The sequence below is a fragment of the Muntiacus reevesi genome, chromosome 1 (genome assembly GCF_963930625.1).
Source record: "Muntiacus reevesi chromosome 1, mMunRee1.1, whole genome shotgun sequence".
NCBI classification, from domain to species: Eukaryota; Metazoa; Chordata; class Mammalia; order Artiodactyla; family Cervidae; genus Muntiacus; species Muntiacus reevesi.
Genome location: NC_089249.1, coordinates 171456660 through 171471714, shown reverse-complemented (window position 1 = coordinate 171471714; position 15055 = coordinate 171456660). Strand labels below are relative to the sequence as shown.

Genomic DNA, 15055 nt, shown 5'->3' with positions numbered 1-15055 from the left:
AAAGATGAGCGAGATTAAGAAGCACAAACTCCCAGTTACAAAAGGATTCACAGGGATGGGATTTGCAGCCTCGGAGTACAGTTAATAATACTGCAATGACTTCGCTGACAGATGATAGCTGGATGTATGGTGATGATCATTTGGCAATGTATAGGAATAATGAACCACTATTTTGTGCATCTGGGACTAACAGTGTGGTAGGTCAATCTGAAAAAAAAAAAGGGCGCATAAGAACAGTATAATGAAGTACTCAGTAAAGGCTCTACCAAAGACAGCATACAGAACGCAAACAAAAATAGGGTATCTGCATTTAGTCTTATTAGCCAACGAAATGGAAAAGAACAATGCATACACTAATGGCATCTATTTAATATTATTAGATTTATGCTGCCTCTTTAATCTTGTGTGTTACAGAAAAATAACATTTGTCTTCTCCCAAGCGTAAAAAAAAACACATGTAGAAACTTCCTGAATCTGCATCCTCTACTGAGGCTAATTACACAACTTAAAAAAGGGGAGGGGGATGAGCACCTTCTTGAAATAAGCGCTATTACAGATACCTGTCTGTACGGTTCTTGCCATTTTCTGGAAGTCGGAATTATAAAAAGTCAGTTTCCTATTTAAAGTCAGACCAGGCAGGGTCACTGGAGGCATAATTTATAAAAGGAAACATCAGGACTCTTTAAATAAACAATTAAGACTTCCAGGCATTTTTCAATCAGAGGTCTCAGCTTGAAACGTCAGACCACAGCCAGAGTCCAGCATTCCCAACAATCACATCTTTTTGTGACCGACCAGCTGTCGGATGCCAGCCATGACGTCTGCCCGGGTGGCCAAGGAACGCGGCACTGGGTTGTAACAGAGGGTCGCTGCCCTCTGCCCATCACTGCACTACTGGAGCCCAAGGGGAGAGCCGGCTGGGGGTGGCAGGGATGCCAGGAAAGGATTTGGGGAATCAGCCAAGTCTTTCCTATTTCTCAACATGAATCAACATATTTATGTGTGGAAATCTCAGAGGCTCAGAGGGCATTCAGGTATTCACCAGTGTTTTTTATAATTTTTTTTTAAAGGGGCTTTTTTTTTGGGTGGTTGTTGTTTCGAGGCTTGTGGGATGATGGATTTTAGTTCCCCAACCAGGAACTGAACCTGGGCCTTTGGCAATGAAAAGTGTGGCATAGCAACCACTGGTTCGCCAGGGAATACCATCCTCACCACCCCAAAAAGCAGCTTCTAAAGACCCTAATATATTTACTATAACTGCTACCTTCCTGGGCTTCACTCCAAACCCCTGAGCTGAGATCTCAGAGTCGAGTTAACATTTTAGAAACCAAGCTTCCCTCTTTGCCCAGTAGAACAACTCCACACTATCACAGGAACAGAAAGCTCAGGGCCGCATGTGCTTCCCCCCTTAGAAAGGGAAGTCTGCCCAGACTCCAAGACACCTTCCTCTCACGTTTAAACCTCTCTGAAGCTGGAACAGCGTCCTACAATCATGGCCAGCCAGGTGGCAGCCGTGCCGAGGCTGTGTAACAACCCCCTACTGATCCTTCTGAAGAGATCAAGAAAGCTCTAGCAACAAAGCTCATGTTAAATACAGTATATTTAACCTGTTCTACTGAAAAATGCTCAGTAGAAGTCATCTAATCTGCACAAACCCTGGGGAGAGACCAAAAGCTCGTGCAGGTACTTCTCATGCTATGTAAGCTATTAGTAGAAAACTATTTTCACCAAAAAATTAAAATCGCGTATCACACACACCAGGAGGAAAAAACACTGCTCATTAAGTGGGCAACGCCAATGCACTCATTGTGCTGACCCTAGCTGCATGTTAATATGGAAATATCCCTACATATTTATCCATTACATTTTTGTTTCTTTCTGTACATTTTTTCCCCCAGTTGGAGTATAACTGTTTTAAAATGTTGTGTTAGTTTTGTAACCCACTGCATTCAAAACTGCATCGCCTGGGCATCCACTTTTAATTTCACGGCACAAACAATTTTCCATGTGACAGCTGAAAATATACAGTTTGGGGGTCTTGTTGTTTGGCCAGAATACCCTGGGTCTCTAAGTCTGTAAAAGACTAATCTTTTCCTCATGCTGCTTAGAAGGGTGACCCATGCACATGGCACACAGTTGACCCTCTAGAGTTTCTGTAATGTAATTAATATAGGCAAATAGTCTATAATAGTTAAACAGGCTTCAAGTAATGAGATTATAATCTAATTGAAACTTCCTTGGCCAGCAGACACCTAGATCCCTTTAAAAGTTTCACAATCAGAAATGATACTGCAATGAATATCTATGAGTATAAGGCTTCCTTGTGACTTATTTCCCAGCTCTTCACATGTGTTACTTCTAAAAACTCTGGATTTCTGCTTATCTTCTTCTTGTCCAGTTGGACAAAACCTGAATGAAGCTAGCTAGTTCCATCTCCATGCTCTCAATGGTATGGAATTTAGCTCCTGCAAGGAGATCCAACCAGTCCATCCTAAAGGAAATCAGTCCTGAATATTCATTGGAAGGACTGATGTTGAAGTTGAAACTCCTGATGCGAAGAGCTGACTCATTTGAAAAGACCTTGATGCTGGGAAAGACTGAAGACAGGAGGAGAAGGGGACGACAGAGGATGAGATGGTTGGATGGCATCACCGACTCAATGGACATGAGTCTGAGTAAACTCCGGTAGTGGTGAAGGACAGGGAAGCCTGGCCTGCTGAAGTCCATGGGGTCACAAAGAGTCGGACACAACTGAGCGACTGAACTGAACTGATTCACTTAAAGATTGATTTTTAAGTTACTTTAAGTGGATCAGATTTATTTCAAGTTCTTTTACCCATTCAGTATTTTTGATACTTATTAATATCCAACATTTAACTTTTGGAACTTCCCTGGTAGCACAGTGAATAAGAATCCACCTGCCACTGCAGGGGGTTTGATTCTCGGTCTGGGAAGACTCCACATGCTGCAGAACAACCAAGTCTGTGTGCTCCAACTACCGAGCCGCACACCCTACAGCCTGTGAGTGGCAACTACTGAGCCCACACACCCTAGAGCCTATGCTCTGCAACAAGAGAAGCCATCACAAAGAGAAGCCCACACACCACAAGGAAGAGGAGCCTTTGCTCCCTGCAACTGGAGAAAGCTCGAGCAAAGCAATGAAGACCTGAACAGGCCCCCCCGCCCCCGCCCAAAGTAACATTTAACTTCTAACACTACTTCAAGGTTTTATCTTCCTCTTTCAGAGCCAACATGAAGTCAGAGCATGCTCTGAAGTCAGAGCAGCCTGAGTCTCCCAGCGGAGTGCTCTCTGCCCTCGGGCTCTGCATGGGCCTGCCCCGTGCTGCAGGGCCGCCCACCATGCAGGCAGTAACCATCAACGCAACCAAGACAGGTGACCTCAGAGAAACGCAGACCTTGATGAAGAGGTTTCTGTAATAAAAACCATCATCTGAGAGCCAGGCCACACTGAAGCCCCTTGTCCACATCAGCGTTAGAGAGGTCGGCAGGGCAGGCTCTTCAACCCAGTTCCTCAGTTTTACACTCATCTTTTGAGGTTTTTTTTTCTGGCTTTCCTGGTGGCTCAGATGGTAAAGTGTTTGCCTGTAATGCGGGAGACCCGAGTTCGATCCCTGGGTCGGGAAGATCCCCTGGAGTAGGAAATGGCAACCCACTCCAGTGTTCTTGCCTGGAGAACTCCCGTGGACAGAGGAACCTGGTGGGCCACAGTCCACGGGGTTGCAAAGAGTTGCACACAACTGAGTGACCCCACTGTAAGATTGTTTAGGCAGAGTTGAAAACACTCCACCCTGAAAGGCGTCTTCTGGAACGGACCCCCTTCAGCACCAGGCTGTTTCTAGGACACCTTTCCCGAAAGAACTTTAAAGCAAGCATTCGACCAGCCGCTCTGGCCTTCTGGTCTCACCCGACACTGCCCCCTCAGCATACGAGCTGAGGAGACACTGACTAGGGCTTGCATCTCGTGTTTCAGGACACAGATGCCCATTCAAGCCTATTAACACCCTCTGCAAAATACAGCAGCCAGAGCCTCCTGGACAGGGTGCCTACTCACTTCCTGGGCCCTGGTAAGGATTTCATGTGGTTTCTGTGGCGAACCTGCTAAAAAGGCCTTCTGACCTCCTTCACACATTTACCAAGTGAGAGGGCACGGCTGTGAGCCCTGGTCCAGCACAGGAGGCTACAAGCCCTGGCACCAGCCCCCAGCTCGTCAGCACCCAGCTTGGGGCTCCAGCAGCTCTTCCAGTGAGACTCGTCCACCTCTGAAACCAGCTCACTCTACCTCCAGGTCTCCTCCTAATTTCAGACCCAAAAGCTGACACCTACCTGTTCAGAACTCTTCTACCAGGTACAAATACCATCCCACACCCAACTCCTTGTTTCACTCATCGAAGGGCCTAAAATGTAAGGAAGGCTGTAGGTCCCTTTGCACTCTTTTGACAGTTTTGCTATATCTCAGTTGAAAATGATTCAGGCCAATGGAACACAGGAAACAGCACAGGCCTCAGTCCCAAGTCTCATCTTTCCATCTGTTCACTGCATGACCCCAGGCAATTCTGCGGGCTTAGCTAAGCCTCGGTTTTCCCATCTACCCACCTCCCCTGGATTCCTGAGAATTAAAAGCAGTAACGTATTAACATAATACAGCTAGTGGATGCAATGAAATTCTAGCAGAATTATTTAAATCCCTAAAGGATGATGCCATCAAGATTTTGCACTCATTATGTCAACAAATCTTGAAGACCCAGCAGTGGCCACAGGCCTGGAGAAGGTCAATCCTCAACCCAATTCCCAAGAAGGGTAGTACCAAAGAATGTGCTAACCACTGGACAACTGCACTCACCTCCCATGCTAGTAAGGTCATACTTAAAATCTTGCATGCTAGGCTTCAGCCAGACGTCCAAGCTAGGTTCAGACAAGGAACAGGAACTACACATCAAACCATCAACATCTGCTAAATTATACAGAAAGCAAGGAAATTTCAGAAAAACATCTGTCTGTTTCACTGACTACACTAAAGCCTTTGACCATGGAGATCATGACAAACCATAGACAGCTCTTAAGAGGGATGGGAATACCAGACCATCTTACCTGTCTCCTGAGAGACCCGTATGTGGGTCAAGAAGCAACTGTTAGAATCCTGTATGAACAACTGATTGGTTCAAGATCAAGAAAGGAGTAGGACAGGGCTGTCTGCTGTCACCCTGTTTGTTTAACCTATCCGCTGAGCACATCATGAGAAATGCTAGGCTGGATGAGTTACAAGTCAGAATCAAGGCACGTGGGAAAAACATCAAACTCAGATATGCAGATGAAAGCACTCTAATGCCAGAAAGCAAAGGAACTAAAGAGCCTCTTGATCAGGGTGAAGGAAGAAAGTGAAAGAGCCGGCTTAAGACTAAATATTAAAAAAGCTAAGATCATCGCATCCAGTCCCATTACTGCATGACAAACAGAAGGGGAAAAGGTGGTGACAGATCTCCTCTTCTTAGGCTCCAAAGTCACTGAGGACTGTGACTGAAGCCATGAAATCAGAAGACTGCCTCTCGGCAGGAAAGCGATAACAAACCTAGACAGTGCGCTGAAAAGCAGAGATACTGCTCTGTCGATAAAGGTCTGTATAGTCAAGGCTATGGTCTTCCCAGTGGTCATGTACGGTTGTGACAGCTGGACCCTAAAGAAGGCAGAACACCAAAGAATTGATGCCTCCAAACTGTGGTGCTGGAGGAGACTCCTGAGAGTCCCGTGGACAGCAAGGAGATCAAACCAGTCAATCTTAAGGGAGATCAACCCTGATTCACTGGAAGGACTGATGCTGAAGCTGAAGATCCAGTATTTTGGTCATCTGATGCGAACAGATGACTCACTCAAAAAGTCTCTGATGCTGGGAAAGACTGAGGGCAGAAGGAGAAGAGGGCATCAGAGGATGAGATGGCTGGACAGCATCACCGACCAAATGAACATGAACTTGGGCAAACTCTGGGAGGTGGTGAGGGAGAGGGAGGCCTGGAGTGCTACACTCCATGGGGTTGCAAAGAGTTGGACACGACTGGGCGACTGAACAACAACAATATACGTTAACACACTTGACTACTAAGTGTGTTTTAAGGTCTGCAAGACTAATCCAACCCCACCACAAATTTCCACCGAGTAACTGATGGTTACCTAGAGAAGGCATGCCCCAGGACGGACTGTGATACTACCAGAACAGGCTAGACCACCTTTCCCGGCTGAGGATGCAGGATCATCGGGCCTCAACTGAAAACTCATCCGAGCACGTGAACAGATGTGAACTGGGACATGAGGGGCGTCCAGCCCTGCCCACAAGCATTCAGCAGTCCACCTCCCTGTTCCTCCAAGAACACGAAACAGGCCCTTCAGCTGTCATTAGACAGACGTCTCTGCCATCCTCACGCCTCATGCTTTCCACGTGGGTCGCCTTTCAGCTAAGAATCAGGAACTACAACCCTTTAAGTGTGAGCTAGCACCTGTGCTGTGCCGTGTTTTAGTTGCTCGGTCATGTCTGATTCCGTGGGACCCCGTGGACTGCAGCCCGCCAGGCCCCTCTGTCCATGTGGATTCTCCAGGCAAGAATACTGGAGTGGATTGCCGTGCCCTCCTCCAGGGGATTTTTCCAGCTAGCACCTAACACTGGCTATTTTCCATACAGTTCCTTGAAGGAAATGGAAAGCCCGGTGGTGAGTGAGCGGTGGGTTTCTAGCCATTCTTCTGGCTCCGTCCCTGCACCACAGTCTCAGGCCATTGGAAACGACCTCCCAGACCACTGTATTGCAGCCCCCCAACTCCCTGTAGATTATCTCTAGGAAGTTCATCTTCATATCACACATTCTGCTTGTCATGTGAGTTGACGCACAGGTTTGTATCAAGTGTTTTCTGGGGGTAAAATGCCTATCAGTGTCAAGTAAATCCTCCACCTCATCTTTCAGTAGCCTTCATTTAATAAGCTCATGCGAAGGCTGCTTCAAACTTAAGGAGAAAAACGTGTCCTTAAATTAATCTATGTCTTCTAACTAGAACAAAAGTGATATAACCATCAAATTTCTGTCTTTGTATAGAATTCAAGAGACTTCTTGGCGAGTGTGGGTTTAGACTGTAGATTTCTTCAACATCTGAACCCACGGTTCTTACTTTCCCATATACCTGTCTCCTGGCTTTGTGTGAGGTGTTTTATCTCTATCATAACTGCACCCAGAAGAACTTCTCCATAGCCTACTTTCCAGCTCTACTTTGTGAGGTGATTAAGTCTTGGGGTCTTTAAGAAACACAGCTTACATGCTGGTACTAAAATAGCTGAAGTTAAGCTAAGACTGACCTACCTAAAAACCTTAGCTCTTATGAACAGAAGTATCCGAAGTCTTTCATGGAAATGTGATGGTTTCCTATGGCGAATATTTCAGAGCTGGATGTTGGACAAAGAACGTGAAGTGGAAACATCAATTTTCCTAAGGAGCAAAGGGCAGGGGGAATCAAGTCTGATCTGCAGGACAACACACAATTCTCCTAACACATCCCCTGCCATTTCCTACACAGTGTGACTGATACCCAACCACCGGAAGTCTGGAGGCTGTACTAACTTTCCTTCTTAACTGGGTCTTACCCGTAACCGGTAGTCATCCACGGTCCAGATGCGGCTTGCAAAATCATTTGAAGCTGCTAAGAGGTAAGATCCCTACAGGAAAGCAGGGGAGAAGGAAAAACAGAGAACTTCAGTTCACATGATACAAATTTCCTCATATCAAACCCAAGAAGGTTTAGATGACAAAAACCATATACCTGATCTGAATACCGTTATAACCAGAATTCTGTTAACTTATCAATCCCTGTTAACTTCAGACCTCTCTCCTGAGCCTGCTCAACCTTGCCTGAAGGCTATAGATATTACACCTCCAACTCAAAATGGAACTCATCCCCCTGTGCTCACTTCCACCCCACTTTGGTAAGTGCAAGTACTAATTCTCTGCACCCGCCCAAGTCCACGAGCCCAGAGACGCCAACTCCCCAGCCTCCCCTCCCAGCTGTCCCCCAGCTGTAGACCCTCTCCTTTCCACTTGCACTGACTCGGCCCAAGCCAGAGCCTTTATCAAGTCTGGCGAGATGCTGACTAACTGGGTTCCCGCAGACCTATCTTCCCTACCCATCTTCAACCTACTCACGATCGGCACTGACTTCTTAACCTATTGGCATCCTTTTCTAACATTAAGATAGAAAACAGCAGAGAAACCAGGTAGGTTATTTTTAAATTTCAAGAACCAGAGGTCGAAAATGGTTTCTAAATACCTCTCAACTCACCCATTTCCATGGATATTAGGTACTTACAGCACTATCAAATTCAATGCTTGTAATTCCTGCATTACTGCCGGACAGGGAGCCCTTGAGCTCACATTTGTCTGCATAAAAACAAAGATGCCAGCATACCAATTAAAATGAGGCACTTGAAACACAATGGAAGCTAATTACATGGTCAAAAACAACTTCCCCGCATCTTTACAGAATCAAGTAGTAGGACAAACAGCATAATGAGACCAAAATTTTCAGCTGACCAGTTCGCAAATCGATGAATGCAAAGAGGGTGCAGAGCCCAGCATTTTCCAGTTGGCTCCTACACTGCTCTTTTTAAGAAATTTAGTGTCATCAACTCCCTTTACAAAAGTGCAGGAATTTAAAAACATGTCAACTGACCTACAGTTTATTTAGTTATTTAATTTACACAAACACATCTTTGTCAACTTAACTATCACTTTCATAGAAACTGACCGTTAAAATTTCAGAACCCAAGTACGAAAAGAAAGTTTTACTTATAGTTATGTAAACTGTCTAATCATTAGATTTCCAGTAAAGCTATTCTGGAGTTTCTGGGATTTATTTGTTCACTCTACCTATGTGAACCTAAGGTTCTGGTGAACCAGTCACCTGCCAGCGCTCCCCTGAAGCCCACCTCACCCCCAGGCTCTCACCGACAGGCCCGGCCACTCACCCCTGGACTCTGCTTGCAGACTCTGGCCACCCTGAGGGCAACTTTACAGATAAAAGGATAAATCTCAATGATGCTGTGATTAAATTCCTTCTTTAAAGGGTATCTTAAGGATAACCTAGATAGACAGGCTAGGGAAATAGTTAGGGAACCATTCAAATCAAATTCATAAGACAGGAGCACAGAACATTATACACTTCAATGGACAGCCTTTTCTTTCAGGACTTCTGAATGCTAATAAAAATGACATAAATATGGATTTGGAGCTGTCAAATACATTTATGGCCAGGACTATTAAGCTGGTGAGCAAATCCCTGAATTAATTTGCAAAATACAGCACATTTAATGCATTTTCCTGGATCCTAGCTTTCAAAAGATTTTCAAGAGTCTAAAAAAGGTCAACACCTACTAATTAAGGACTTTATTTAGATTAGATCTTTATACAGACAAAAATACTACAGCAAATTCTAAAAAATATCTCTGTGCTAAGTCACTTCAGTCATGACTGACTCTGTGCGACCCTATCCCTGGGATTCTCCAGGCAAGAACACTGGAGTGGGTTGCCATTTCCTTCTCTCTGTGGCTCATGCCTAAAACATTGCTCTGTCTGGCAGGTGACAAAGTGCCAAAACCTCAGCAATAATCACTGAGCACCAGTCTGCACAAGAGGCGGAGCCCAAAAGACCAAAGATCCTCCTGTTTCATGAAAGGCCTTTTGGACTTGGTCTCTTCCAAGATTCAGTAAATATTAGCCAAGGGGGGGGGGCGAATTATACACCAAGTAAGCCATCTGTGGAGGAAAAGTCCTATAATTAGTTAGAACATGACTGATATTTGTTCCTGAAAACTATTAAAAAAATGCTGCCAGATGTTCTATGTTATTTCTGTAGATTTAGTAGAAATGTTTCATTTTACTAACACAGTTTATGCTCTGGCACAAATTATGTCAGTATTAATTCTGATTAGTGTTCACTTCCTCTTTGACAGCAAAAAGCTAATACTTCTACTAGTGGTTGGATCTCTAACTTTCTTACAAGTATTTTTACTGACCAAGGAGTAAAACGAAAGTATTTCTAGAGTTATTTGTATTTATTTGCAAGGTATAATCAAAATAGACTATCTGTGTAGATATTTTTTTAAGTCACCAAATCTCTGTTCTTATCATTTTATGATTAAGTTTCAGCAATTCACCCAAGCTCAGGCTCTAGCTCACCACTCTGTCCACTAAATCACCCACATAGATCAAGAAGCGTCTGTGAGTTTTCGTCTCTCAAACAGGGGTGATACCCACCTGTCTAACAGCACAGGGCTACGGTGAGGCTCAGAGGAAATAAAACAGACAAAGGCATGACAGTGCTACCTCTTGTTGGACAGTGAGCAAACATGTGCTCCAACTAAGGAAACCTGACAAAGTGGTTCCTACAGAATCCTTCAGCCTGTCCTTTGACCTTGTCTTGTTAAAAGTACATGTATATTTAACCAAGTATCAAAATGTGGAAAGTGGGCCATGCCTAAGCTCAGACATCTGGGAGAGGGTTTCACTAACTCCCCTTTCTTGTTTCAATGCCATCCCATTTTGAGTACTCCGAGGTCACTCCTTAACTAAAACAAAACGTAATCAAAGAGACTCAGTCTTGATCTTGGAAAAACAAGCCCCCCAGGTAGGAAGGTCTCCAATTTGCTACTGCGGAAGAGTAGAGAGCAATTACCAATAGCTCCAGAAAGAATGAAATGGCTGGGCCAAAGTGGAAATGACGCTCAGTTTTGGACGGGTCTGGTGGTGAAAGTAAAGTCCGATGTTCTAAAGAACATTATTGTATAGGTACCTGGAATGTCAGGTCAATGAGTCAAGGTGAATTGGACGTGGTCAAGCAGGAGATAGCAAGAGTAAACATCAACATTCTTATGAATCAGTGAACTAAAAAGGACGGGAATGGGTGAATTTATTCAGATGACCATTATATCTACTACTGTGGGCAAGAATCTCTTAGAAGAAATGCAATAGCCTGACATTCAACAAGAGTCCGAAATGCAGTACTTGAGTGCAATCTCAAAATTGACAGAATGAACTCAGCTCATTTCCAAGACAAACCATTCAGTATCACAGTAATCCAAGTCTATCTCCCACCGTAATGCCAAAGAACCTGAAGTTGAACAGTTCTACAAAGACCTCCAAGATCTTCTACAACTAACACCAAAAAGAGATGTTCTTTTCATTACAGGGAACTAGAATGCAAAAGAAGGAAGTCAAGAGGATACCTGGAGTAACAGGCAAGATGGCCTTGGAGTAAAAAATGAAGCAGGTCAAAGGCTAATAGAGTTTTGCCAAGAGAACGTACTGGTCATAGCAAACACCCTCTTCCAACAACACAAGAGAAGACTCTACACATGGACATCACCAGATGGTCAACACTGAAATCAGACTGATTATATTCTTTGCAGCCAAAGATAGAGAATCTCTATAAAGTCAACAAAGCAAGACCTGGAACTGACTGTCGCTCAGATCATGAACTCCTCATTGCAAAACTCAGGCTTAAATTGAAGAAAGTAGGGAAAACCACTAGGCCGTTTGGATATGACCTAAATCAAATTCCTCATGAATTTACAGTGGAGGTGATGAATAGATTCAAGGCATTAGGTCTGGTAGACAGAGTGCCTGAAGAACTATGGACAGAGGTTTCTAAGACTCTATAGGAGGCAGTGACCAAAATCATGTCAAAGAAAAAGAAACGCAAGAAGGCACAGTGGTTGTCTGAGGGGGCTTTACAAATAGCTGAGAAAAGAGAAGCAAAAGGCAAAGGAGAAAAGGAAAGATATACCCAAATGAATGCAAAGTTCCAGAGAATAGCAAGGAGACATAAGGCCTTCTTAAGTGAACACTGCAAAGAAATAAAGGAAAACCACAGAATGAGAAAGACTAGAGATCTCTTCAAGAAAACTGGAGACATCAAGAGAACATTTCGTGTGAGGATGGGCACAATAAAGGACAGAAACAGTAAGGACCTAACAGAAGCTGAAGAGATTAAGAAGAGGTGCCAAGAATACAAAAAAGGTCTTAATGACCAAACCATGATGGTGTGATCACTCACCTAGAGCCAGACATCCTGGAGTGTGAAGTCAAGTGGACCTTAGCAAGCATCACTACAAACAAAGCTAGTGGAGGTGATGGAATTCCAGCTGAGCTATTTCAAATCGTAAAAGATGATGCTACTAAAATGCTGCACTTACTATGTCAGGAAATGTGGAAAACTCAGCAGTGGCCACAGGATTGGAAAAGGCCAGTTTTCATTCCAATCCCAAAGAGGGACAATGCCAAAGACTGTTCAAACTACCAGACATGTTAGCAAGGTAATGCTCAAAATTCTTCAAACTAGGTTTTAGCAGTATGTGAACCAAGAATTTCCAGATGTGAAAGCTGGATTTAGAAAAGGCAGAGGAACCAGAGATCAAATTGACAACATTCATTGGATCCTAGAGAAAGCAAAGGAATTCCAGAAAAACATCTACTGCTTCATTGACTATGTGAAAGTTTTTGTGAGGATCACAAAAAACTGTGGAAAATTCTAGAGATGGGAATACCAGACTACTAAAGACCTCTAAAGAGATAGGAATACTTACCTGCCTCCTGAGCAATCTTTATGCAGGCTAAGAAGCAATAGTTAGAACCAGACATGGAACAACTAACTGGTTCAAAACTGGGAAAGGAGTAATACAAGGCTGTATATTGTCACTTTTCTTATTTAACTTCTATGCAGAGTAAGTACATTATGCAAAATGCCAGGCCGGATGAATCATAAGCTGAAATCAAGATTGCCGAGAGAAATATAAACCACCACAGATATGCAGATGACACCACTCTTATGGCAGAAGGTGAAGAGGAACAAGAGCCTCTTGACGAGGTGAAAAAGAAGAGTGAAAAACCTGGCTTAAAAATCAACATTCAGAAAACTAAGATCATGGCATCTAGTTCCATCACTTCATGGCAAATAGAAGGGGGAAAAAGTGGAAACAGTGACAGATTTTATTTTTTTGGGTTCCAAAATCACTGTGGATGGAGACTGCAGTGAAGAAATTAAAAGACACTTGCTCCTTGGAAGGAAAACTATGACAAACTTAGACAGTACATTAAAAAGAGAGACATCACTTTGCTGACAAAGGTCTGTCTGCTCTAAACTACAGTTTTTCCAGTAGTCATGCAGGATGTGAGAGATGGACCAGAAAGAAGGCTGAGCACTGAAGAATTGATGCTTTGGAATTGTGGTGTTGGAAAAGACTCCTCAGAGTCCGTTGGACTGCAAGGAGACCAAACCAGTCCATCCTAAAGGAAATTAACCCTGAATACTCACTGGGAGGACTGATGCTGAAGTTTCAATACTTTGGGCCACTTGATGCAAAGAGCCTGCTCATATGGAAAAGTCCCTGATGAAGGCTGGAGAAGGAAATGGCAACCCACTCCAGTTTTCTCTCCTGGAGAATCCATGGACAGAGGAGCCTGGCAGACTATAGTTCATGGGGTCGCAAGAGTTGGACACAACTTAGTGACTAAAGCACCACCACTGATGGGAGGCAAAAGGAGAAAGGACGGCAGAGGATGCGATGGTTGGATGGCATCACCGACTCCAACTCAGATGTGAATTTGAGCAAAATCTGGGAGACAGTGAAGGACAGAGGAGCCTGGTGTGCTGCAATCCATGGGGTCACAAAGAGTTGGACATGACTTAGCCACTGAAAAACAACAACAAGATGATATACCCTCCTTTTAAACTAATTAATGGTTGTGCTGGGTCTTCGCTGCAGTGCTCGGGCTGTCTCCAGCTGTGGAGCATGGGCTTGAGGGTGGGCAGGCCCAGTAGTTGCAATCCACAGGCTTAGTTGCTCCTCGGCCTGGGGGATCTTCCTGGACCAAGGATTGAACCTCTGTCACCTGCACTGGCCAGATCTTTAACCACTGGACAACGAGGGAAGTCCCATACTCGTCTCTTTAGTCTCAAGCTTAGATACAATGTCATTTTTTTCCCTAGGCGATGGCCATTGGCATAATTAAATACACAGCTTGATGTGTAATTTTATTACTAATTTTTATGTGCAATTTTACTAGTCCATGACTAAGACTTTTTTATTTCAAATCTAAAACCTGCCCTATCTTAGAAGATGCTCTGACTGGCATACACTTGAGAAAACACGAACGCTAAAGTATCTGGAATTTAGTAGCATTCTCTGGCCACTACTTGGAAACCCAGAGCAAACCCTGATGCGGCTGTGTCAGCTGTAAAGGGTAACTGGGAGTAACAATGCTTTGGTCAGATGATTCCTTACACAAAATACCGCACATTTCAAGAAGATGAACAATTCAGACTGCCAACCAGACGTCACCAGCACGCTTCTTTCTCTGTCTCACTCTGGAGAGACCTTACCTCCAAACACCTCCCAGAGCTTCACCCTGCGATCCATGCCCCCCGTGGCCAGGAGCCGGGAGCCCGGGCCGAACTGCACGGCGTTGACCTCCCCGTCGTGCGCGTCCTGCAAAACAGACGCCAGCTTCAACCTGGGGTAACCGCCACTCCCAAGAAGGGGGCCAAGACAGATCAACGCTCTGGACGCTTAACCAGACGTTAAACACTGCTCAAAAAAGTCATAAATGTGGGTTCCTGGCCCACAGTCTCCAAGGATTCTATCGTCATTAAATTCTTACTTTTTTTTCCTATTTATTAAAATACTGTGCAATATTCTTAAAAAACATTCAAAACCTGTAGAGACTAACTGCCTAAAGTTTGTCTTTGAGTTAATTTTGTTTCTTCTAAGAATAACGTAATGTCAATCTATACTATGATCTTCATAGCTTAAAAGTAAATCTGTGGTTAACTGCCTCTCTTCTGGTCCAGACTGCATTAAAACACATATTAAACTATGTATCAAATTAGTGAAAAAAAATCCTTTTCTTTTTTTAAAAAGCCTTTCATTTTGATTGTCCCAGTGAGGGTGCACCCTAACATGGAGAGTCCTAACAGAAGCAGCTGCCGGTCCTACCACAAGTCAGTGTTAGAG

The 15055-nt window shown here is 44.1% G+C and overlaps 1 protein-coding gene and 1 non-coding gene across 5 annotated transcripts in view; both read right to left on the bottom strand.

Annotated features, from left to right (window-relative positions):
• The window catches only part of ATG16L1 (autophagy related 16 like 1), a 43005-nt gene that overhangs the window by 6444 nt on the left and 21506 nt on the right, over nt 1–15055 (bottom strand). For all 4 annotated transcript variants that reach the window (XM_065916893.1, XM_065916900.1, XM_065916906.1 and 1 more), the window contains 3 exons: nt 14425–14530; nt 8356–8426; nt 7637–7708 (listed from right to left, as the gene is read on the bottom strand). In XM_065916893.1, the coding sequence (XP_065772965.1) occupies nt 7637–7708; nt 8356–8426; nt 14425–14530 (249 nt within the window). The remainder of the gene's footprint in view (nt 1–7636; nt 7709–8355; nt 8427–14424; nt 14531–15055) is intronic.
• Nucleotides 724–989, bottom strand: LOC136156450 (small Cajal body-specific RNA 6). Its single transcript, XR_010661002.1, has one exon. It is a non-coding gene; the product is annotated as a small Cajal body-specific RNA 6 (non-coding RNA).